At 51.6% G+C, this 25,721-nt stretch overlaps 6 protein-coding genes across 6 annotated transcripts; 3 read left to right on the top strand and 3 right to left on the bottom strand.

The window, feature by feature from the left end:
- Positions 1-2,397: 2,397 nt before the first annotated feature.
- ALTATR162_LOCUS2342 (uncharacterized protein) lies at positions 2,398-3,819 on the top strand (the record flags this gene model as incomplete). The annotated part of the gene is made up of 1 exon (XM_043309946.1): positions 2,398-3,819. One exon carries the CDS (start codon positions 2,398-2,400, stop codon positions 3,817-3,819), a length of 1,422 nt encoding a protein of 473 aa, XP_043165881.1.
- Positions 3,820-5,382: 1,563 nt separating this feature from the next.
- Positions 5,383-6,323, top strand: ALTATR162_LOCUS2341 (uncharacterized protein; the record flags this gene model as incomplete). The annotated part of the gene is made up of 2 exons (XM_043309945.1): positions 5,383-5,586; positions 5,640-6,323. The coding sequence occupies 2 exons, from the start codon at positions 5,383-5,385 to the stop codon at positions 6,321-6,323; spliced, it is 888 nt and encodes a 295-aa protein (XP_043165880.1).
- Positions 6,324-9,572: 3,249 nt separating this feature from the next.
- On the top strand, positions 9,573-11,238 carry ALTATR162_LOCUS2340 (uncharacterized protein; the record flags this gene model as incomplete). The annotated part of the gene is made up of 2 exons (XM_043309944.1): positions 9,573-10,544; positions 10,597-11,238. The coding sequence occupies 2 exons, from the start codon at positions 9,573-9,575 to the stop codon at positions 11,236-11,238; spliced, it is 1,614 nt and encodes a 537-aa protein (XP_043165879.1).
- A 261-nt stretch (positions 11,239-11,499) lies between these two features.
- Positions 11,500-12,012, bottom strand: ALTATR162_LOCUS2339 (uncharacterized protein; the record flags this gene model as incomplete). The annotated part of the gene is made up of 1 exon (XM_043309943.1): positions 11,500-12,012. The coding sequence occupies one exon, from the start codon at positions 12,010-12,012 to the stop codon at positions 11,500-11,502; it is 513 nt and encodes a 170-aa protein (XP_043165878.1).
- Positions 12,013-19,656: 7,644 nt separating this feature from the next.
- ALTATR162_LOCUS2338 (uncharacterized protein) lies at positions 19,657-21,143 on the bottom strand (the record flags this gene model as incomplete). The annotated part of the gene is made up of 2 exons (XM_043309942.1): positions 19,657-19,900; positions 19,960-21,143. 2 exons carry the CDS (start codon positions 21,141-21,143, stop codon positions 19,657-19,659), a joined length of 1,428 nt encoding a protein of 475 aa, XP_043165877.1.
- A 3,371-nt stretch (positions 21,144-24,514) lies between these two features.
- On the bottom strand, positions 24,515-25,470 carry ALTATR162_LOCUS2337 (uncharacterized protein; the record flags this gene model as incomplete). Its single annotated transcript, XM_043309941.1, has 6 exons — positions 24,515-24,563; positions 24,619-24,696; positions 24,758-24,932; positions 24,989-25,091; positions 25,148-25,288; positions 25,378-25,470. 6 exons carry the CDS (start codon positions 25,468-25,470, stop codon positions 24,515-24,517), a joined length of 639 nt encoding a protein of 212 aa, XP_043165876.1.
- Positions 25,471-25,721: the final 251 nt, after the last annotated feature.

Genomic DNA, 25,721 nt, shown 5'->3' with positions numbered 1-25,721 from the left:
ATCATTTTATTTGGAAGACTGCAGCGGAACCCTGTAAGCTCCACCCCCATTGCGACATTTTCCTCGGTCGATATTGCGAGACTGACAGATCGCAGCGCAGCGACGTCAGACGCACACACACCGCCTACGTCGCAGCAAGATATCAGGTACGCAACGACAAGGTCGCTACCCATACCTGTCTGTGCGCGAGATTTGAGATTCCAGATCTGTGTAGAGTGCGGGAAGAAGCAAAGCGCAGCTGCGGGCCTCTTCGCTCTGCGTAGACGAGCCGTTATATCTCCAGGGTTTAAGGTGTTGCGCAGCCGCCGTGGGTGACATCAATGCACACTGCATCGCACCTTCTTCGACCCCAAGACTGTTAGTTTACTCACTCACCTCCATCACTGCCATGGCAAGCCCATTGACTAAGCTCTGTGATAGACCCGAGTGCTGAAGTATCAGCGCAGTAGAAACGACCGCGCGCACCACAATTTCGCATCGCTGATTATACGCATTACAGTGCCTGCTCGGAATAGCCGCACCCTCCCCAGGGCGAACATCAGCATTAACAGAGCCTAGCCCCCAGCGAAGTGCGGCGGCAGCTAATCGAGGATCCCGCCCTGTTGCCGGCTAAACCCCTCCAGATTGCTTCTCAAGCGAGCCAACAGCGGGATTAGACGAGTCGGCGGCCTTCACCACCATCTCCTTTCAGCATCCCTTTGACGCTTGGCTCGGCACCCCGAAGCCTAGCATCGCAACCGCTACGCGAAGAACTGGCTCGCCTGGTCGAACCCGCGTCTCGAGCGACGGCGCGAAGCAGCTCGGCCGCAGCGGAACTCTGTCAGCAGCAAATCCTTTCGCCACTGCCGGCGCCATCTAAGTCGACCCAGATTGTCGGAACTGCTGCGTAGAGCGGCAGAGTCAGGCGTAAGATCCAGTCTCTCGTAAGGGTTGCCGCATCTTCACAAGGCGCCGCGACAGATCTTAGCAAATAACGGTACATCACTGGTTGTTGCTACCATGAATCAAGGTAAGTCAGATCCCAAAGTATTTGCAATCCATGTCCTGCGAAATACACAAACCCTCAAACACCCAAGTCGCTCGCTCCAAGCGCTGCACGTTCAGCCATAAACTGGCGCCCTTCTCCGCATTCTTCCCAGACCAACATTCCTCCCGCATCCACTCCTATATTACACCACAACACAACTGGTGCATAGGCCTTCTCCCTTTTGTTTACTGCAGCACGCGGTGGGTCCGCATTTGTTTCTGTCCCTGTAGTGCGCTTTGCACGCTTGTTCTGCCACCCGATTGTGGTGCCGCTTGTGCAACCACGTCCCACGCGCATCTTTCGCTGCTCTCCATCGCGCATCCGTGCACGTTGTCCGTTGTTGTCACACGTCTTGTTCAACAGCACACGGGCTAGCTCAGGTTGATTGGCTGACGTGCAGGATAAGCAGTGCTGCAATCACCGCTGCCACTGGCATCGGAAAACCCTTTCTCTTCGGAGCAAGACTGCTTGGATCATATTGGTGCGCATGCACATCATAACTCCTTTGCAGGCGTACCCGATCAGCTAAGACGCGACGGGGTCTTAGCACATACTGCGACCGGTATCCACCAGGCCTCGATTACAGGCCGTTACGGTTCACATCGTCCCGACAGTGCGTAAGTAAACATTCTCATTGGTTCTTGTCTTCCCGGGCTGGCATGGTAGGCTCCGTGGTGCTGCCTAGCCTTGTGGCCCCCAGCGTGCATCCCTCGACGCCTCTCTCGCCTGGTGCAGCCCAAGCTCAGGCCTTTCCTACCCCGAAACAAACACGTAGTCAATGTCCCTCATCATACTTGTCGTCGCACACGTTCCGGATGCATGGTGCACTTGGTCTTCCCAACAGGCCGGTCTGTCACATTGATCACACGACAAGCCTAGGGGCAATGCCGCACCGCCCCTGGAACTGGCTGACGACTTATACCGTGCCACCCTACTCTTGGTTACACGTTGTTGTCGTTGGCATCACTTTGGCCGAATAGCTCTGTTTTGCGAGTTTGACTGACTTGCGTCTATAGCTACCAGTCGAGTGCGGCTCTGTCGGACTCAGGATCAGGCTCCATATCTACATCACCTAGCTCCAACGCCTCTTCGGCACTGGCCTACAATTCGTATCCTACATACTCGTCGACTGTAGCCACAAACTATCCAACTCACTATCCTGTGCCAGGTACTTATTTCAATACTACATGCGGGTACGGCAGCATGTCTTCGACTCGACGATTGTAGGTATCCTCTGTGGCGCACTCGTGCGTGTAGAACCCGAGGCAATGCATGACAGCTGACAGCTACACAATAGAAATGATGCCTCATCGTCGGCAATGTTACCTCCGACAAGATCACCAGGGCTAGGCCATTCTGTGTCACCATCCATGGGTTCGTCGGCTAGGGACAACTATACAACTGGAACGCCTGGTGTGCCTAGATACCACAACGCTCTGTCCTCTCGCACCGACCTCCCTCGATACAATCCCCAGCCCGACACTCCTAGGAGCGTACATCAAACTACTATGCCTCTGACATACAATGGTGCCTATCATGCCACTACTTATGCCACACCTACCAGCTCACCCGAAACACCACCCTTCAACGCACAAGAGACGTGGGGCAATATTACCTGTGAAGGTAACTCGGTGACACCCAGTATTGACGCCAAGATTGAAAAGGGATTCTTCTATTCTGGTGATCGTGTATGGACCTGCTACCGAAGGAACTATTTTTCGGTCAATGTGTCGTTCCAACTTTCGCCCTGGATTGCCAACGCACGGTTGTATCTCGAACAGGGGGGTAAACCGGCGGAGCAGATACAATCCATGGCCGTGTCCCTCGCCGCTGCTGTGGATGGTTCCACGGGAAAGACTATTGAGTTGATCCAACATACACCGAAGCGCGATAAGGGCCCGCAGCTGGCTATGAAGAAAGAGCTACTAGCACCAACGCCTCCAGGAAAAAGTCAGGAACATGGTGGGTATGGGCTGAGCAACTTTCATCAAACCTCGACCGTGACCGGCCCTCAACTCCCTTTACAAAGCGAAAGTGACTCGTCATCACAATTTTCCCCTACGAGCCACGCTAGCAGCAATTATCAGCATTCTTTCGAACGTATACAGTTCAAGTCAGCCACGGCAAACAATGGCAAACGCCGAGCCCAACAGCAATACTATCACCTGATCGTGGAGCTGTGGGCGAACGTGCAGGCCCTTCGAGAGTCTGAGCCCCGTTGGGTGAAGATTGCAGCTCGGCTGTCGTCTCCAGTCGTTGTCCGTGGAAGATCACCTAGTCACTACCAGAACGAGGGCCCACATAATGCCGGTACTTCAAGAGGTGCACCTGGTTCTGGTCTCAGTGGAGGCGGTCATCACGGGCTAGACTCGACTGGTCGAACATCCTATTCGGCCTGGAACAACGGTATGTCAGGTGGTAGCGCAACTGGGATGGGCGGTAGCATGTATCGTGGCAATACGTACTCTCTCGACCCAAGCCCTGCCGGCAGCCATTCGGTTAGCTCGGCGAGCTCTTTGAGTGGGGGCCCTGTTGAAGGCATTGCTAGCGAAAACCACATGGCCGAAGACGATGACACGAAGATGATGGATGCACCCCAGGATTACTCCTACTACCCCGCGTCCATCTACGAGTCGATACCACCGAAGCTCGAAAGCACTCTGCCACCACCTGATCGCAGAATCAAGGACGAGTATCCTACTGCGGGCTGGCACATTGGGGGCTGTGGTAGATTTCAAGGCATGGAGAGTAGTCGCGGATATTATCCCGACGTACAAGCCCATACGTATTGATGCACACCCAAAACGCTGCCGTCATAGCTTCCAGGAACATTGTTGACCGGTTCAGCATTGACTTGAGCTTGCTGTATACGAGGACCGACTTCAACAAGGCCGAATTTCGCACATGCAGGCGGACCTCTTTCGCTAACGACGACTACATTCGGGTGCTTTACGATAAACTTCTCGGTTCTGCGGCGGCTTTGTTATTGTTACTGTACTTGATCCCTTGCCACACCAACACTAACGATCCCCCGCATTTACACCACTTCCCGAACGAACGAACGACGTACAGACCCCCACAGCATAACAAGGCAAGGATGGTGCACGAAGTGGTGTATCACAGAGCGCATAACAAAGGCTATATCGCAGGGCTCAAGTGTGTTGGCCGGAGCGCAACGCCAACGTTGTTCTGCATCTGGAAGAGATATCCCCAACACTCGTCCTTGTGGAATCCGAGCCGACCATGCATCACCTCCCTCATTTTCAAGGCATGTGGTGAGTCGCCAGCTGCTGTTTCGCTCTACTTTCCTCCATCTTTCCATTTGTCATCACACAGCATATTTAATCCTACACTCTATAGCGGCTCATCAGCGTCATGACCCGTATGGCCTGGATGAAGCACGTTTTCTTGCATGTCGTTTTCATACCGTTTTCATTTTCTCTTTGTGGTTTTGTTCTATGATGGTCCCCTTTACGCATTACGAGACGTGCAGATGGTGTCGGACTACGGGCACACTCTACGAGACATGAATGCGAATGCACGTTGCATGGCGCATGTGGGTTAAGAAGGTGGATGATCATGCTCTTCTCTTTCATGCCGTCTCTGCCTGGTACGCCTTGGCCTATGCCCCTCAGCATCTGTCATTGCGAGCATGCAGCGACGGTACATCACGGTTGTATGAGTAATGGGTCACGACTACGGGTAGTCTTCACGGCTATGGATCGGCGGGATGGAAGGCGCACACAATGGAACTGCAATGTCGGTTAGGGAGTAGGATTTTGTTATAGTTGCGATAGCAGCTCTGCGGCACGGTCACGAGGGGGACGGGAGATGTACGACGCATGGGAAAGCTAATGGTGGCGGCCCCTTGTCTATTGTATGATTATATAGTGCCCTAAAAGCGTGTGATAGTTGTCAAATGCAGGTGGCCCTTCTCCTTTACCATCATGTGCGCCATTCTTTGTGATATTGCGCGAGTCAGAGCGCCACGGCTGGACGCGAGCTGTGCCGTATTCCTGCGTTGCGCAGGCGTTGTGCAGGCTAGTATGGTGGGTTCAGCATGGCAAAACCTTGGAGAAAGTGCCTAAAGATGAGGAGAAGTGTGAAGAAGAGCAGACGTGAGGTTCCTGTAAGCTCTTGCCGGCGGACATGTTCCCGTCTTCCCCGCGGCTCTGGCGTCACTCCCTGACTCAGGGATCTGGCCCAAAACTTTGATCCTGAAAGGTGTCACGTCATCGCTACACCCACGCGTCACCCTGAAGCATCCTGCCCCCAACGCCGCTTTCACAGGCACCTAATCTGCCAATTCTATAACATCGCGCACTTGGCGCTTTGTTCAACGCACCCCGACTCCGATGGCGTGGTACGATCAGGACAGCTGGCTCACAGCCGCTTTCTCGCCAAACCCTCTCACTATACTCATCACCTTAATCGTCGCGCTGGGCCTGCCGATACTAATTCACATCATTCTGTACAAGAAGGCAGCCGCAGCCGCCCAAATACCCACATTCCTGCTGGTTGGACCGAGCGGTAGTGGAAAGACAGCCTTTACGACACTGGTAACATGTCCCCTAGTTCAGAGCGTGTTGTAGTAACATCTGACAACCACCAGGCCGAGCGCAACGCTACGACCCAGACACACACCTCCACTACTCCCTTATCCGTCTCGGCTATCCTTCCGAGCCCACACGTCCCCGCATCTTCACATTACCGTTCACCAGGCGACCCAGCCTTCGAGCGTTCACGCAACCTCCTGCTCCTCGACACGCCCGGCCACGGCAAGCTCAGGCACTATGCCACCGCCCAACTCGCCGACCCCAAGAGCATCCGCGCTATAATCTTCGTCGTCGACGCTGCTCAGCTAGGCGATGAAGCTGGACTGAACGAGGCAGCAGAGTACCTCCACGACATCCTCCTCTCGCTGCAGAAACGCTACACCAACGCTACCACAAGCAAAGGACCAAAGGCAATTCCAGTCCTTGTTGCAGCAAACAAGATGGATCTCTTCACTGCGTTGCCCCCGAATCTTGTCAAGAGCTCACTCGAGAAGACCATTACGGAGGTTAGGAGCAACAGGGCGAAGGCGCTCCGGGATGCAGGTGCGGCGCTGAGCGGAGGTGAGGATGAGGTAGATGAGGAGAAGGAGTGGCTTGGTGAGGGTGGCGAGGGCGTGTTCACGTTTGAGCAGATGAGGGAGAGCGGGACGAGCGTGGATGTGATTGGAGGCAATGTTGTCGCGGGCAAGGAGGGCGGTGATGTGGAGAAGTGGTGGCAGTGGATTGCAGAGCAGCTTTGAGGAGACGGCATGTATTTGATAGTACTGGGAGATGAGATGGGTGGAGTATATCGATACCCAGCTTGCAATCAATATAATATAGTAGTAAGTGCCCATAACCTCACTTTCGGCAGCGGCTACAACTCATATGTGTAGATTTCGGAGCAGGTCGCAGATCTTGCAAAGTTTTGGCGGTATAGCTGCTCCTTCCTCTGAAACTGGGGTGCTCTTAGTTCTTTTGTCATCTTCGAGGCACAACGCTCCCCGAACTCCATACCGTCTGTCTTCGCATCTATCGAGGTAGGCTACAGGCACTGCCGCACGCGCTTCACACCCGATGCTCGCGAGACCCTCTCCCGAAATGATGCCAGAAAGCTGATAACCTGGCTGTCTCGTGTTCCAATCCTCTGGCCGGTTGCTTCAAGCCTGACTAACTGCAAACACTATGCTTGTTCCCGTGAGGACGTGACTACTACCTGCAGCTATGGCAGGTCACTCAGAACGAGCAGTATGTGAGTATCGCCAGGGCCTGAAGTGCACAACATGCACGGATATAGATTAGAAGTAGCAAGCGAAAGGGAGGGGACGAAATTCCATAAGTAAGATGAGAATCTGCGCGCCGTAGTTCACTAAATCCAGCACAGATTACTGGTCAGATCTTGTTTCCATCTTCTTTGATAGGCGACATGTTTACGATGGCTAAACGGCACGACCGCAAGCGAGACTTGAATCCGACGGCCTGTTACGACACTAGACATAAAGCAAGTACCAACAGTATCTCCGGTGCTCTACAAACCTTGATAGCAACGGTGAGCACAAGCGTCTTCAGCTTGGCTTCGATGTCGTCCCACATATTCCTATCGGTCCCTTACAGCAGATTGTCTCCAGCATCTTTGGTCCAGAGAGTTTCCAAGCCGATCCCGATAACTATCCACACAACATCGATCAAAGAAGAATGAAGTGACCGATCAAAGCACTCTGAAGAACATAGCGGTCATTCACGATCCTCAGGTCGACCAGAACTTAGCGGACAAAGTCAAGGTCAGCCTGGAGGCTCGCGGGAATCCAATTGTCCAACTTGCTATCGCTACTGCAGTGCAGCTGGGTAATCCTCAGGGTGGCACGAACCGTGACGATGTCATCTATGGAGTCGAAAATGGCCGTGGTGGTACAAGACAATACCCAAGCCTCAAGCCTTACTAGGTATCACTGAGAATCCAAGGTTCGCGAACGAATTACACAAGCTCGGCGAGTTGAACACAGGCGCTGTAGTCGTAAATGTATCAGGAAATCGACTCAACCAGTACTATCCGGCAAAAGAGGCTAAAGCCACAGATTCACGGACGGCGATACCACTTTCCTTTGAGCATTTGGGCAAAACTCAACTACATGGCTGAAGGAACCAATTTCGATGCTCAAGTTCTGCAAAAGATCTTCGCTGATATGTCTACTCTGATCATGGTAGTTGGCGTGCACGTCAAGCACACAAATATGAAGGTAGCCACGGAGGGATTCTGCCCTTCTATCGCTACGGTCGTCCCCAGCAATAGTACTTCAGCCACCCACTATCCCGGCACCATTAGGGCTCAGCAGCAGTTCAAACATATCACCGGCAACACTCGCCACCCCGAAGAGTCGATCACAGATCTTACAAACGTTATGCAGCTGCTTTGGCTAAGGCCTGGGCAGCGATGAACATGGAAAAGGACTCCTGTGCTTGTCCTTGGAGCCAAAAAATCAACGACAAGATGTTCTACTTGTAGGTCGTTTGTACCGCACTATTTTGTCGTAATCGGATCCTCTCCTCAACAAATCAACAGATCACTGGCATCATCTCTTGCTTTCTCTTTCTTCTCTTCTTTAGACTGGCCATTCTTCTACTCATGCCAGTCCCGGCCCATGTGAGTAGAGTCGAACCTTTTTGCTCAAACATTCTTCTTTCTTGCGCTTGGCCTTGGTCTTGCGTTCCACAATGCTTTTCCTAATAGTCCAACTCAATACACTCATTTGCAAATCTCGACTTTTCTTCGAATCGTGAACCTTGCGATAGGCAAAGATCTAGCCAGTGCAATGATACCAATGGCTATCTTTGCGCCGCAAGTACAAGTCCACTTCCCCGAGTGACCGGCCCGAAGATTACAGTCGTCTACCTTGGCAACTCCGTTCGGGACGTACACCGATGACACCATGATCCCAATCCAAACGTTCGGTAGTGATTTCAACAGCGAGCTGACTGCTGCAAACCATACAGGACGCGTATCTCACCACGCATTCTTCTTTGCCCGATCCCTTGCGCTGGAATTTTTTGAACGGCGATCATGGCTGAGACAATTGTAAGCTTACCACCCTCTTCCAGTCGCCACCTTACAGTGCAAACAGGCTTAAACCTTAAGCTGACTTCTGTCAGACATCGATGCCCACTCAGCAGGAAAGGTGGGTGATGCAATGATCGATGATTACACCCGGTATCCACAAGTGGCAGCCTTCCGCTTCTTCCGCACCCTTTCCCGTGCGGATCTCGCCTGGGGCGGAGTATCGGTGTGGAAATCCCCAGCGCCTCGAAGTGCGCGATGATAGCTTACTCATATTTTGATCCGCGGACTCGGGTTGAAGAGTGGTGAACCGCAAGCGAGTTGGTCGCAATGGTGATATACGCCAGCCTCCACGATTCACACTTGGTACTGGTACGCTCGCCTCACCCAGCTTGCACGTTTTCTGCTTTACGTTCAGGATGCCAAACATCAATTCATGCCTTTTGCTGAAATGAACCATCGCTATGCTGATACCTAGACTTTTCATCTTGGTATGCTGTAGTGTCATTTGGTGGGTTAGACGCGAGTGACTCGCTTCTGAATGCCGACGGCAAATAGATTGATGCCAAGCACATCTTACGAACACTGTGAACAACGGATAACATGACCAGCCGGCAGTTGATGGTCACTACCGGTTGCGTAACGTGTGTCTGTCACGTGAATCACGAACAGTCCTCGCGATGGTGGTTGTGGCGTGAGGATAGTGTTAGTGGAGCAGATATGGCTAGCGTTGTAAGGCTGTGCTAGTGGTGGCTCAACCGCGGCTGTAGTGGCGGGTAGGAGCGGGTCAGGATATCGAGTTTGATCTTTTGCGACAACTTTGCGGCCGTATCACGACATCTTTTTCGCCTTTGACGTGCGAGTACTCTCTTTGCTCATACCTTCCAAAACTCTAGTTATATAAACCTCCAGCGAGTAAACACCACATAAACATCCTGAGAACACGACAACCGCAATCATGTCCACCAAGACGCGCCCCGCCATCCCACCCGTGGTCATGGACAGTATGACGCAGCAAATCGGCAACACGCCCCTCGTACGCCTGAACAAGATCCCGCAGTCTCTGGGAATCAAAGCGACCGTATACGCGAAGGTCGAAGCCTTCAACGCTGGTGGTAGTGTAAAGGACCGCATCGCGCTTCGCATGATTGAAGCCGCCGAGAAGTCCGGTCGCATAAAGCCTGGTGACACTCTCATCGAGCCCACTTCCGGTAACACGGGTATCGGTCTGGCCTTGGTGGGTGCGATCAAGGGTTACAGGACCATCATCACGCTTCCCGAGAAGATGAGCCCGGAGAAGGTGGCGGTTCTCAAGGCACTGGGAGCTGAGATCATTCGTACCCCGACGAGCGCGGCATGGGATAGCCCCGAAAGCCACATTGGTGTTGCAAGGAGATTAGTCAAGGAGATTCCGAATGCGCACATTCTCGATCAGTACTCGAACCCGGATAACCCGATGGCGCACGAGTGCGGCACTGCGGAGGAGGTGTGGACACAAACAGAAGGAAAGATCACATGTCTTGTTGCTGGTGCAGGAACTGGAGGAACTATCACCGGTCTCGCGCGTGGTCTCAGGAAACACAAGCAGGATGTTAAGATCGTTGCTGCCGACCCACACGGCAGTATCCTTGCACTCCCCGCGAGCCTGAATGAAGAGCGTGTGAACGAGGGCTACAAGGTTGAGGGAATTGGATACGACTTCATCCCTGAGGTCCTGGAGCAGAAGATTGTAGACAAGTGGTACAAGACAGATGACCGAACATCGTTCCTGTATGCGCGCAGGTTGATCTCCGAGGAGGGTATCCTTGTTGGTGGTTCGTCTGGCAGTGCGATGGCTGCTATGGTTGAGGCCGCGAAGGACATGAACCTCACCGAAGACGATGTTATTGTTGTCATACTTCCCGACAGCATCAGAAGTTACCTCAGCAAGGTTTGTTCTTTGTCACTTCATCTCACTGATTCAGCATACTAACACATTGTAGTTTGTCGACGACGACTGGCTTGCGGCGAACGACCTTCTCCCTCCTACACCCCCTCTAACACCCAACACAAACGGCGCGCAGCTTCGCCGTCTCTCCACCACTAAGCAGGCCGACGCTTTCCATGGCGCTACTATTGCTTCCCTCCGACTTAAGCCTGTTACCACCGTTCCTTCGAATTCGCCGTGCAGTGAAGCTATAGAAACTATGCGCGAGAAGGGTTTCGACCAACTCCCCGTGAGCACATACTCTTCTTCCGGAAAGGCGCGTCTCGTCGGATTGGTCACTCTCGGCAACCTTCTTTCCTACATTGCCGCCGGTCGCGCTACACCAAAGTCGCCAGTCGAACAAGTCATGTTCGATTTCCGCAAACTCAACGAAGTCGTAAAGGATCTGGGCCGTCTGTCGCTGGATGGCGACAACGCGAAGAACACACAAAAGGGTGGCAAGAAAGGAAGAAGGGAATTTGTTGAGATCACCAAGGAGACCAGCTTGAGCGATCTGAACAAGTTCTTCGAGTGGAACAGCGCGGCTGTTGTTACCGAGCGCGTAGATGGCGAGCCCAGGGCTGTTGCTGTTGTTACAAAGGTGGACTTGCTTACTTGGATGGTCAGGCAGGGAAGCACCAATGGAAACTCACACTAGGTGGCATGATGATGAAGGACAGGAAAAAGAAAAACGGATAATGGATATGATACACAACGAAACTCTCTAGAAGATATGGGTCGATGGCATGGAAACGGTAGCGATGGAGTTATAGCATGGTACGAACTCGATTTAGGCAGCATTCATCTGATCGCTAGGTACTTCAAGATAGAAGAACGAGACCTCAACGTCTACATATGACAATTCTCAAAAAGCGGCAGAACCACGTTCCACAACAGTATATATTCCGAGTAATCGCTACTAACCCTGCGCGATCCCCATCATGATTTCCCTCAACCTCCCGGCCGCAGCCCCATCCATGAACTCGACGCTCCTATTGATCTTCACTTTCCCTTCACCAATCTCCTCCATTTCCAACTCCCACAGCAGATCGTTTTCCACCGTGTCCGCTTCCTTAGCTCCCTTGGCTTGCATCCAAAAACTAATTCGCAGCACGACCTTCATCGTCACCGGATCGACAATGATATTCGTAACATCGGCTTTCCAAGAATCTAGCTTAGGCAGCATAAAATTTAGATGCGAGACAAAGCCATCGAACGAATGTGTGGCTTGGAGGGGCGGGCTGATGGAGACAGCATAGTTATGGCCCCAGGAGTGTCGGAACGAAGGAGTGCAATAGGTACGTAGGGTGGCAAAGTCCATGCGTTCGGGGAGGCTGTCATCAAGGCGTTGGGCTTTGATGAAATTGAGTGCTGTTTCGCGCAAGGACCGGTACAAGGGAGAGGCGGGGTCTCCTGCTGTGCTATCGCTCATTGTGGCTATGATTATTGGGACCCTAAGAAAAGGACGGAGACTTGCGAAGCGTTACTTGAATGAATGACCTAGTATAGCTTGCTGTATTAAATGCGGAGAACTGTCAATGTCACTTATAGTAAAGGCGGATCCCCACCTGGGGTGCCACGGAAACGGGGTTTGATTATCCCCGAAGAACGGACGAGCCGTTTATTGTAGGTTTACAGTGCCATCCCAAGTCCGTGCAGCGGATGGTGGTTTAATAAAACGATTGTCTAGTCCTTCGCAAGGGGTGGCGGTTGAAGATTTTGGTACCGATACGGTTGCTCCCGTGGCTCCGCTAAATTCATCCAATCAGCTGACGACGGCGATGACGTCTCAGAACAGTTTGGAGAGGCGAACGTACGCGATCCAGCTTTTGACATATGACGCGACAATGTAATCAACTGTTATGGAAGAAGACATGATGTAGTAGCAGAGGTATCATGATTCTGGGCGACTATGCATATAAGAGGGTCTCTGCTAGGAACGTTTGCGCATTATCGAGGACGGCGATAGCGTTGAAATGGTGATGGAAAGACTAAGCATAAACAAATCGAGGTACAACATCGACATATTGAGGGTTGAGTACTTACACTTACTATTCTAACTAGACACCAGGACGCTATTACTTCGGGTAGATTCCAATGGCTGCAACTTACTTCGTGTTGGCTTAAAAGCAGCAGCGCCCTGAATTGCCAGTGCATTGTCTGAAGAAGGCTGCCCACTCGAGGTTTATAAGAGTGACCGCCCGTCTACTGCTTGTTGTGTTCGTATGATCCAGATCTGCCAGACGTGAATCGATTTACATAGCTTGTCACTTTCATCCCGGTCTATCGCTGGCCGCACATGGGGTTATGAAGTATGTGTAGTGGAGTCGACCAGGATCAAGTGGTATGATCGGCACTCCCACTGTAGACTCCGAAGGAGTGACGTACGAATGCGACCGAGGAAGTGAGAGGTGATGCGGTTCTGCAGTGCTGCGGTATATAGGGGTTCAAAATCGTCTGAGCTGATTGTATGTACGGTTTGGAGAAGATCGCGATACGAAGGTAGGCGGTCCAGTCGAATATCATGGCTATGGCTGCCAGTGAGTGCCGCAGTCGTGCGAGGGAGGGTCTTTCGGAGGTCAAGGGCACTATCGACCTCGAGACATATATTCTATGCTATTAGTAGATCTTGTTTTCGGGTCTGCTTCTGGGTATAGGACGTCTCCAGCAATGCGATTGCAGGATGTAAGGACTGGAGTGTTCTGTAGACGCCGGGAAGACCAAGCAGTGAGATCTTGCGACTTTCCATAGAGGTGCACGAGAAGATTTGATGTGAGGCGGAACTGTCGGTGACTCTGTATCCGTGCGCTGTGGTAGTGGTGCATCAGACGTATGCGTCACGTCACGAGGATCGATTCGAAAGTAACAGAGTTTATCGAGAAGCCTTCGTATTATCGTTGGTCTGTGATGGTCAGCATGCGCGGACGAGGCTTAGAGCTGGATTTAGAGATCAGTAGATTGAGACGGGCGATTCCAAGCGGGAACCAGTGTCTTAGTACGCGGAAGGTACGCCCCGGAGCGCGTCGGGTCGGACCGATATTCGGCTTTGGGACAGCGTAAATTGGGCGTGCCTTCTTCGCAGTTCGCGACGAAACACTGTACGGGCCCGCACCCTCGTACGAGACCATGTAGCTTTACCCTGATTCGATGGTACCTGGCGCGCAGTTACAAGGCCTCTCCACCGCTATTGCGCACCTGCAATACTAGATGCGACCCTAGGTTCGTATGCGACTCGAAGGTTTTGTACAGCCCGGGGTTACGGCTCCTTTCAATGAACTGACTCTTTTCCGCTCATCTCCGAGCTTCGTAATTATGCGACGCTCGGCGAATCGAAGGCTGAGGGAGATGAGCATTACCGCAGTACTATCCAATCGCGGAGCAAAGCCCTCCTTGACGTGGCGGATGCGACGTCTCAGTACCCGGTGTCTCTTTAACGCGTTCGTTGACATGCTGCTTTCCACTACTTGCATTTCTATGCCTCGGCACGGTATTGTTTGCCGTGATCGTGTCCAACGTAAGCGCGATGCTTCGTGTGGCTATGCTCTGGATCGGCATTCTAGATTCGTGGAACTCTACATTGAAATCGTGCCGATCGGTTTTCGAAGCGTCGTTGATCTCTGTGAGAGTCTATGCAGCAGCAATTGGAAGAGTGATTGGGCGGTCTAGATCAGAGATGCACTTCGTAGCCGCGCCACATCAGTGCAAAGCGTTCTGCTAGTACATACATTAGCGCTATACGTTGAATCCAATGCTCAGGTTGGTGGGAATGCAGCAAGAAGCCACTCCTGTGCGCTGTCAAGCCACATAGATGTGAAATCATGCTCCCGGGGAGTACTAAGCGGATTTATCTGCGATTCCTCACTTACAGTGTTCGTGAGACGTATGCGCCTTGTCCAGCTTGACTAAATTAGATCAATCCAACTTTCTGATCAACGAAACAATCGCTAAGAGGACCATTCTCGTCAACTCATCCTCGCGAAAATGTCATCCACGGATCGTCCAAGACCAAGCTACTTGGGAATCCTTCCAGAGTGTGACGCTTCTGCCTCCATGACAAAGATGAACAAGACCTCAACGCACTCGAGTGTTGCAGTCCCGCGCTCGTCCAAGACTCCCGGATCATTGGTGTGTGTGTGCTGCCAGCAGGAGCGACCATGCACTTAGGCCAGTCGTGCAAGCGTGGCAATATTGAGCAAGGATATGCCTGAGTCTCATGACTACCGCCACTTTAGTGTAGTCCTGATATGTGATTGTATTGTCTGGTTTCGGTCGTCGCCGCCAAAGTTATGGACACAGGTTCTGCGCGTTGGCTGGGCTGTCGGGAGAGATGTCGAAAGCGGGAAGGAGTACTCTTCGTTGTTGGATGTACTTGTACAAGTGTGTATCGTACGATTCGCCAGGCAAGTAGTTGATGTAAGGTGAAGCGCCTTGTTTGGATCGAGATATCGGATCTCCGGTGAGCGGACGACGCAGGGTACGGCGGCGCGACAAAGCAGTGGTATAATAAAGATGATGAACAAAAGGAAGAGTGCAATCGATTGATTCGAACAATCGATTAACCCTCTCTAGTTAGATGAAGAGGGAAAATCAGCGGCTTGCAGACTGAGCAGGATAGCTTCATCGGGGAGAGACGGCACTTTCGCGGCGATCTGCATCAGTGATCCTACAGGGAGTGAACGTACTAAGTAGGTCGCTAACTGCAACCACGACTTATTCAAGGGGCTCTCGTTCAAAATTCGAATAGCTGACGTGGAAGTAGTTTCCTCATCTGGCATGAATACTTTCGAAGAATTAGTCTGGGAGAAACGCCTAACTATGTGTCAGCATGAATCCTGCTGCAATCCTACGTGGGCCGACGAACCTACCGAAACTAAGCGACGCTCAGACTACACTTGCATCTCCTTTGATGCAGTTCCAGCACACACCAGAACGAAGGTTGGTCCCTTGTCGAACAGCATTCAGGCGTGAATGAACTCACCACAAAGTCTTGGACATAGCGGAGTGGATACAGTTTGCAGCCGTTGTCTTCTGTGTGCGCATGAGATTTGCAAGTGGGTGCTTTAGCGCTCGAATGACAACGGCACATAGCCTATGATTTGTCACTGCACTGAACAGCCTTTCCAAGGATCAATGCGAGCTCGAGTTCTCTTTACCATGCTCCGCGGAAGCCTCGAACACTGCTGTGGTACAACATCTCAGTAGCCGAATTGTGTGTATGCCGTCGCTATTTGTTTTCTCGTCGCAGTCCTAACGTGGGAAGGACGCTCTGGTAAGCTTTCTTACGTTATCTCGTATTGCTTTTGTCCAGCAAGAAAGCCTCTGCAATTTTACAGCCCTTCCACCCTCCACTGTGTTTCAATCAAGCTATCAACTTCGAGGCGCATGTTCACCCAATATTGCGACCAATTTCGGCGAATGCGGCCCAATAGCGTGGCAGAGTCCTCCGATCCCTGGCTCCTGTAAACCCACGTCAAAGGTGTCACAAGCATCCAACATAAATGAAATGCATATGCGACGTGTCTTGAATGATGAATGGGCGCCTCTTGGGTTGTGGAATTCTCTTGATGCAAGTACCTGGAATGGTCTGCATGGTTTCGATGCATATCATGCAATGAATCGTGAGCATGGATATGGGGTAGCGAGATGCAACGTGTTTGAGCTCTCATATGTTCATGGCGGTTGGGTTTTGGAGGAGAGGGACACGTGGATGGGCAGTGTATTCTGGATTGCTCTTCAATCCCACCGATAGAGGTACTGCCACGTCTGTTGCGCCTGATGCTCTCGGAGCGGAGTCAGCTCATATCTCGTTCACTGGAACCGAGGCAGCCTAGGCAACAGGCAGTGCGCTGCACGCAAATTCTGATCCGTACATTCCACTCAAGGAGAGTGGGGCCGCACTGGCAGCTAGTCCAGGATAAACGAACTCGCCTGCGGAAAGTATGTGCCGGGCGCCTATATATCGTTATTAGTTGTACCGGTCGGTTTATGGGCCGGCGTTATCTGATCTGCAGTCATGTCTTTGGGCATTCCGGAGTAGCAGCGAGGCCAGGACTACCAATCAAGCCGAAAGTGTTGGCGAGACTGGTCTGGGCATTCTAGACGTAATAACACCGCGTTGATGTAGATGCTTCTGATTCATTTTGCCGGTATAGCTTGATGGGCAAGGAGCTGAGTGAAGAAGTTTGTGTAATCTGAGAAGTCGTCACGATGGAGAGACGTCAATTCAGTAGGCGCGCTAGAGCTTAGTGTGCCACGATCGAGCGGTTAGAGAAGCGACGACGTTGCACTACCGTGCAAACAAAGTTTGAGGAAGAGAGCCGCCAGCCGTGTAGAAAGTTGTTCCTTTGCACACGAATAAACTACAATATAACGACACAGCCGCCACCTTTTAGGTTTCCTCCCCGACTCCGAATACCAAACCTCCATACCCGACAAATTTCCACCATAAACAAAGAGCAATTCGCAGCGGCTAACTTCACTGAGGAAGCGTAGCAAGATCACTGGTGAAACTAATCGGCGTTGACAGCCGAGTCCTGACGACTCCCAACGGCTCGATAGTGGCTTGCCGGCGGTGGTGGCTGAGTTGTATTCGTATACCCAGTAAGGGATCGCAGCGCGATCTCGGCGCAGTCTTCTTTCGCATTGGGAAGATAGGTACCATCGTACCAAAACCTTGCCTGGAAGTTGGTCCCGTTGATCGTGACCATAGTTGACCAGGCTGTTCGACCTCCTGAGTTTGGAGTTAGCCAGCCGTTCATCGGATTATATGGCGTACTAAGGATCTACTATTGACTTACCGCGGCGATCAGACAGGTCCGTGTATGTTGGTTCTTGAAGGCCTCTTACAAGACAATGGTCTGGAAAGCATGTCAGCGTGCATTGATTCGATGATTGGGATGGGAAGACAAGCCTCGAAGACGTTGCGACCACGACTCTTGGTTGGCCATGATAAGAATGTTTGTGTATGACTGTGGAAAGAGCGTGGTAACAAGAAAGATGCAGATTGCAGGGGATGAAGATCGAAGGTTGAGAAGGGTTTGAAAGTTCGATGCAATAAGCCTAGCAGTGCTTTGAGACGAGCAGCTACTTATAAACTGTACGAGCTACGCAGAGCCTCACTTAGAAGCGGGAGAAGCAGAAAGTTGTAGCAGTGAGTAAATAACACATGCAACGATCCGTCTCGTCGGTCATGCTCTTCTCGCAAGTGACATGCGCATATCCTGCTAGAAGCCGTCTGCGAGGTGAGTTTCCGTGGCCAATGACGAGTTTTCCACACCCGAGCCATTGGGTTGGAAGAACGCCTTCAAGAGCGGGCCGATGGGGCACGCAAGAACCCCAAACATAGCTTCAGAAATGCATGGCCGAACATTGCTTACAGCGAGTTGGCGACAGTCTGTCGGCAGCTGCTGATAGTATGTACGGATAGGGTGCTTGCCAAACCCCGTAATGGGGAGAGCTGCATGAAGAACACGCAATTCAAAGCCGTGGCTGCTTCGTGAGGGTGTTTTGGAACTTCAGCCCAAAAACTCGTTTGACTCCACATGGTTGCAAGACATTACGGCTAGTGTGAAGCGATGCCAGGTCACTGTGCAGTAGTGTTCACAGGGACCCTGCCTATTCTTCGTTTTGGCGGCAATGATATCATACCGAAGGGTATTGTTTGGTAAGTCACATCTCAAATATATCCAACAACATGAAAAGACATCCATAAACTGTGAAGCGGACGAGCCGTTTCAATAGTGCTGTCGACGGCACGAAACGGACAGTTGAGGTGTTTCCGCTCGCTTACTTGGCATAGAAAATGCTCAAAGTGGCAAAAAGGCAATAAGACCTATCATGGGGTAAAGGGAGACGGGTACCTGCCGTTTGTACGCTCTCGTATGATGATAACGCCACGACCCACGGATGATCAACGGATAGTTTATCGTAAAGCGAAGGTCAAACTACGTAAATTCTGGTTTCGCAAACACGAGGTCTAAAGTTGCGCTTGCTACAGCCTGACAAGACGACAATAAACCATGATTGGCTGTTTCGAGTACCAAACCTTGAACGCCATTACCATAATCCTGTCGTAAGTAACTCGTCTAATAAATGTCGACTAAGGACATGCCTAAATCTAATGCTCCGCAGAGTGTGGTGGGCTGCGCAGAATCAGTATACATCCAGCGCGATCTGCTGGTATGATAACCACCCTACTGCGTAGTGATGGAAAATTACCTCGATCTATCTCGTGGCTTCATGCGCAAAAGGTCAGTAAGTTGTACGAATAGCGTTGAGCCGATGTCGTGGTCGAGAATGCTAGGATGACGCGGAAAAGGTGCGGAGTTAAGATCAACTATCGTGGAAAACGCGCCGGTGTAGTGATGTTGCTGGAGGATCTTTGAGCCATGTGCCGCGACGGCGCATGAAGCACTGTAACCTGTCAGTACCATTCAGCCGGTAATATGCGTTCAATGAACGGGCTTGTCTCCTAACGCGTAAGCAAACATCAGTCCAGGGAAAGCTGCGGTCGAATGAACGCTGTGTAGACACGGGACTCGCACAGCTTCATTTGGAACCGGAAGCGTGCTGCAGTGTAACCACGGCAGCAACGAAGATAGAAAACTCTCACGTATGGCAAGTTGCGAACCAATTGTAAAGAGCAACATAAGCTCAGGTCATTATTCGTTCCAAAAATGTGGTATCGTAACTTCGATCCAAGTATGTATCGATCCAAGAATGATAACGTGGGGATTCGTAAACCAAAAGGGGCGATGCTATGTGCATATGCAGGACATCCACGCCGGTTGGTATCCTGTGTAACAATAAAAGGCTCAACAAATGCAGCGAACAAACAGCGCTATGCATACTGCAGACCAAACGATCATGCGCATGCCAAACACCAAGGTGTAAAAGAGAAACTGAGTACCAACAATGCAAGAACTGCAGCTACCCACAGGCGACTATCCCAACAGAAGAGTTCTGACAGGTTGGTTGTGCAAGATGCGAGAACGTGCTGCAATTTCCTGGTGCAGATGGAGTATGTCCCAACGCAGCGGATTTCCGATTGTCAAACTTGAGCCGAATGAAGAAGCTACTAAACTGATGTTGGCACACGACGTGCCGCTGACGACGTCCGTCTCTTCGACATGCTGCCATCTTGATGTTTTCGGTTGAACATCTCATCGATGAGACGTTTAGGGCCAATGTATTCTAGATTGGCCATCTTGAAGGATGGATTCCGGAGGAGTGGTATATGCATCGTTGTGCTCTGTTTAGAGTGGAAACGTCGCTTAATGCAGTCGTCCACGAGAGCCATGAGGCCTGTCGCCATAACGACACTGTTCATAAATTAGCTGGCTGTTGCCTTGGACGAGTCGCTCTATCGGTATGTACTTACTCAGAGATGTCCGAGTCGGAATGCAGGATCTTCTCATCTGTGACACGCATGTAACACGGTGGGATCCAGCCCCCACGGGCAGCCTCCTCATGTGCCTCTTCTTGCGTCAAACGTACGGGGCAGATATGCGCAAGCGGCTCCTTGTCATTATCATCGCGGACAAGGTAGTAGGAGACAGTCTCGTGTTGCTCGCGGCCTTCCTTCTTGACAATGCGTTTCCAGGAATAGTTGTCGCCCCAGTATTCAAAGGCGTACTTCTTGTACGACTTGGCCCCACGGCGCTTAACATCGAGATGTGCGTAATTTGAGAACTCGAGCTTGATTGTATTGGTGGGTATTAAGGCGCGGCCTTTGGAATAGCCAACAGATTTGGGGCGTGATTCCGAAGGCATGTCATCATCGTTGTCGTCGTCATGAACACTGCCTTGTACTGAGTCATAGCCGGAGTCGGCCCGCTTCAGACCAGCTGATGTTGAGGGGCGAGAGTCGGATTTGACCAGACTAGCGAGGGCTGTGCTTGCGCGTTGTAAGACTGGTCGCATCTCGGCAGCCGGCTTCTGATACTTGCGTGTCGAGTGGCAGACTTCGCGTCCAGACTCTCTGCAGTATCGGCGGAGGGAGAATTGACGTGTGCGAAGATCCTGCATGCGGAGGTGGAAGAGAGTATAGTTCTGTTTCCGATGTCCGCGTTCCTCAATCTGTGTATCTACTCTCAGATTCATGTTTCCGTCGATGGTCGAATCGTCGTGCCGTATTGATAAACGCTTGGATGTAGGGAAGAGCTCTCCAAAGTCGCGGGGTGTGGTAGGGATGGCATCGCAACCTAGCGGCTCGTGTCGATATGTAGGCACATCGTAGTCGGGCATATCATCGAGGTCATCGGCGAGGTCTTCTTCTGACGTCGAGGCATACGTGTCGACTGATGAGCGTGGCGGGGGCTGTGGATATCGGTCGACTTGGTGTTGAGGTACAAAGTAGTCTCGTTCCCGACCGCGTCCTTGTACGCGGGGATGGCATGTTTCGCTGTGCAGTAGAGAAGGTCTTCGGTCGCTATACTCTGTCGGCGCTGTGTCGTAGGAGCGGTCGCTGTGGTCGCTGTGACCAGAAGCGGTACTGTTGTCGCTGCGGCCAGAAGTGGTGCTATTACTCGACTGATACTGCCTCCAATGTGCGTTCGGCGCCATGATGTAACGTGACGTCTTGTGGTAGCAATGGGTAGGTTTGTAATAATGATATTAGATGGGGTATTTGCTAAACATGCAGAAACGGATAAGTGGGTGGGGATGGAATGACAATGCCATGCAACGCAAACAAGCGTATAAGTAAGAGCGTGGTAGAAGCGTGAACGTCAAGCGCACGAGTAAAGCAGGCGGCGCAGTGATCTGAGACAGCTCACGAAAGGGTGACCCAGCACAAGACGGAGACAAGGACTGATGGGGATTAATACCCGGCGCAGAAATTGAGCAGCAGTGCAGTACGAATGGAGGCGCAGCGCATGGCGTGGGAGGGTGTAAATGGGCTGCCTGGGAGCTGCGAGTGGTGTCTCGCGGGGTTCGAGACGCCGGTTGATCCCTCGCAGAGTCCTCGATCACGGCCCACGCAGATGCCTGCATAGTGCTGCATCCCTCCAAACACCCTTGGCCGCATCCAGCAAATCGCCGGCACGACTGACCACATGACTTGCTTGCATCGAGCGATTTACAGATGGCTGGGCGAATCGCTGCCACTCGCTGACCCTCCACCTGCACCACACCAAAGCCTCGCCCAACGCTCACGGCAGCCCTTACGGCGTCACCAAACAGCCGACTTCATCCACAGTACTCCGTGAAAAACCCCAGCCCATTCATCAAGTGCTCACTCAGCGGGCGCAAAGAAGAGGCAAAGCTAGCCTCTCGCGACACCGCCTGATCGGCCAGGCATCCCATGTTGAACGCGCTCACCCGATGCTGACTTTTGGTTACTTCTCGGCACCGGGCGCCTACGGGACGCTCCCTGGTGGCTGATCATCCCACGTGTGTCGCGAAGCCGACGGACTTCTAGACGGATCTTTAGACGGGCTCTCCTGGTTGTTGTCACCAGACGGTGGGAAGATTCTGCTGCCTACCCGACCGCCTCGACGTCATGCGTGCCAGCTAGTACCTAGGTCGTACGCTGCGCATATCGGAACTGCACGTCCATGCGCATTGCGATAGTTGGCCATCTATCATCGGGTCTTGCGTTGCAACGGCTCATTCACCCCTCGATTGCCAGCTTATCGTCAGGCCACGCTGGCAGGGACCAGCCTATACGCAACCCGGGAGCTAGCTCTCTCCACTGTTTCCCAGGGACCAAAATTGCCCACGGCTGATGAGCATGATCATCTTTGTGATGAGCCTGCGAGAAGGTGACTGTTGGCTGAAACAAAAGCAAGTAGGAAGGAGCTAACTGTTCATGCACGCTAACGTCTGGGGAAAAGAGCACGACAACGTGTCATCGCTACATTACTGCGTACCGATCAAACTGTTTGTCGTCGACATATCAGTGAGGGAAAATATTTCATCTTGCGTCACTCCACAGTACCTTTGCACCAACAAAAGAAAACTGCTTCACTACCGAAACTGTAGAGCCAATGAGAGCGAGTTACGTGTTGGACTCACTCACCAGCCACGACAACAACAACAGCGCAGAGCCCTATTCATCCGTGACTACCGGATGATGGATTCTGGGAAACTATCCGATAGTAGTCGAAAATAAAAGAGCTGAGCATATCGAAAAGCCACTGCCATAATGCTGTCGTCCTCCTATGCGTTCATCCCACGTCAATGGTTCTAGATGTCCTTTCTCCACTTCATCACTCCACTTATCGCTCCATTGAGGTTGGGAAACCGATTAAGGCTGCCCATCAGTTGCGTCCAAGCCTTCTAGACGTGGTCGATTTCGCCCTGAAGAGGTGCTGACTGCGGATCCTGGTAATGATGCCATCACGGAGGGCAGTGATTGCTGCATATTGACCAAACGGTTCGCAACGATTAGCCTGCGCATACCATCGGGCCTGACCACTTAGCGAACTTCCTGTTACTTGATTCGAAGGACTCATGTTCTTCCCCACACTTTGCCTCACAGGACATCTGCACGTCAGTGAGGCGTTGCCATCCCACGGCCCGTTAAGTGAGCTTTACCAGTACGCAGGGTAAGTAATTATTCTAGGCATCCATGTAGCATATGAACTGCTTGGAGGACCTTCGTGATGTTGCCTTGAAGGTCATTGAACCCCTAACCAGGTCCCCGTGAATGAGGCGGCATACCATAGCCTTCGAAGAATAGCCCCGCCTGAATCGAAGGCTGCTACTCTACGTCTTCAGTTATGCCCCTGTGCAGCACTCAGCCCCGGGCTGAACCTATTGCGACAGGCCTCAACAAGATACCGTCCCCATAGGAGTAGATGTACGTACATCGCCGATGAACTCCTGCTCCTTCGTGCTAAACCCCTCGTCATGATAAGAGAACTTGACAAAACCCAAGAGAATATGACTTGATCAAGAATCAAGACCTCCCGTCTTCTCCCTTTCTTACATTCTTTCTGTATCGCGGTGTAGCAGGAGTTTATGTAGCAAGAGCCCTTCGGTAGAAAAATGTATAAGGTCGCAACAAGGGTAGCTTGGAGGGAGACTAAGATCTCTTACCAATCACTACAGTATGACATCTTTTGTACCCTGCTTGATTGTGGATCGGCACTAATACACTCTTACATGAAACCTACTTATAGCAGATCCACAGCAACGGCTTGTATGAGAGAGTTTCATCGATACATATAACTGCATACAACGAATACAAGGTGTAGAGGAAATACACCTGTATGAAGATTGCTACACTAAGTTGTTTGAACGTGCTGTGTTGCCCTGCCTTACTATCAACACTTCGCTCCACCGCGATAAGATCTACTCATGCGATAACGTCTAACTTCGGAGTCTTCTTTAGAAACCCAAAAAGAACTGGCTTCCTATCATGGTGCATCCTATCTAGAGATGCAACATAGACATGATACAAATACCTTACGTCGACTATTTTCTTGTACTCCCGCACTAGCATCCCTTGGCGGAAGACGTTCCAAATTCTAGTAATAAGTGCATATCGAGTCCGACTTCCAGAATCGACTCAACACTGCCATGGTAACACTGCTATAGTCAGTACATGTCAATCATGGCCTTATAAGGCCAAGCGCTGAATTATGATCATGCACATACAAACATACACCAATTGCCTTCTTATGATATGTGTTCCTACTAGACGAGTAGACGATACCAACCCATCAATATGTGAAAGAGTACCGGTATAAGACGCGAAGAATACGCTTCTTGCTACAAGCAAGGACAATTAGGAATGCTGGACTTTAGTAACTTATGCTTCATGCACTTGTCTCCGGTAAGCTGGTTTACTGCTACGGCTATATTGAGATTAGCTTGCCAAGGAGGCCTGACCGCATGGGCCTGATTCTTTAAGCGTGATACTGGTCTACACTGCCCTTTGATATCGAGTTAGGACTTCGCAATTGTATAGTGTGAGAGATGTTCGGACATCACGATGGCACAGAACGACGGCAAAGCCTGGAACATATGTATAGTGCGCTTGGATCATTGTCATTTCCTAGTTATAGTACTATGACGAACCAAAGATGCTCACTTGTCTCCTCTTATCAAGCCATGTTGTCTGTCGTGAATCGTCGTCATCATGAGTCTTTCAGTACGATCGCCAATTATTCTGAGCAATGTTATGTGCTCTATAGGCTTGAAAGAAAGCACCTTGTTGCTTTTTGCTCTACAATTGGCCAGAGTTGGCAATGGAAACGGTCTTCGAGGTGGAGCCGCTGGAGGAGCCGACCTTCTCGATGGCCTGGACGACGTCAAGACCCTCGACGACCTGACCGAAAACGACGTGCTTGCCGTCCAACCAGGAGGTCTTGACGGTGCAGATGAAGAACTGGGAGCCGTTGGTACCTGGTTTCCTTATTAGTATGCAGTTCTCCGTATGTCAGCGAGTAGTATAGACGCACCAGGTCCGGCATTAGCCATGGAGAGGATACCAGGGCCAGTGTGCTTCAGGTTGAAGTTCTCGTCATCGAACTTCTCGCCGTAAATGCTCTCACCACCGGTGCCCTGCACATTGTCAGCCAAGAGTGTTCGCTAGGGAGATATTTGCGGTTTCGACGTACGTTGCCGCGGGTGAAGTCACCGCCCTGAAGCATGAACTGGGGGATGACGCGGTGGAAGTTGGAGCCCTTGTAGTGGAGGGGCTTGCCGGAGCGGCCAGTACCCTTCTCGCCGGTGCAGAGAGCGCGGAAGTTCTCGGCGGTCTGTTTGGGATAGTTAGCTACTGCCTCGTCTATTTGGAGTCTCAAGGCAAAAAGAGCGATGATGAAGACTCTGATAGCGGGGCACTTACCTTGGGGACCTGGTCGGCGAAAAGCTCCATGACAATTCTGCCTGCGGGCGAGCCGCCAATGGTGACGTCGAAGAAGACCCTGGGGTTGGACATTGTGATGGATGGAAATTTGCTGTATAAAGAAGAAGTGGTGGTGATGGAGTGTTGATGGGAAGGACGAGGGGCAGCTTTAAAAGACGAGCGAGCAATAGAGGGGCAATTGCCTAGCCACCTTTTATAGCCACCATAGCTCCTTCCGTAGAGCAATGACAGGTGCAGCACAAGTGTGGGGCATGCGGCTTGATTGGGCCTCTCACTATCGACTTGTCGAGGCTGGAGCTTGGAAAGGGCCGCGCTCGGGCCAT

The sequence above is a fragment of the Alternaria atra genome (genome assembly GCF_907166805.1).
Source record: "Alternaria atra isolate CS162 genome assembly, contig: 21, whole genome shotgun sequence".
NCBI classification, from domain to species: domain Eukaryota; kingdom Fungi; phylum Ascomycota; class Dothideomycetes; order Pleosporales; family Pleosporaceae; genus Alternaria; species Alternaria atra.
Note: the sequence above shows the minus strand (reverse complement) of the source record. Positions and strands in the feature narration are given on the sequence as shown.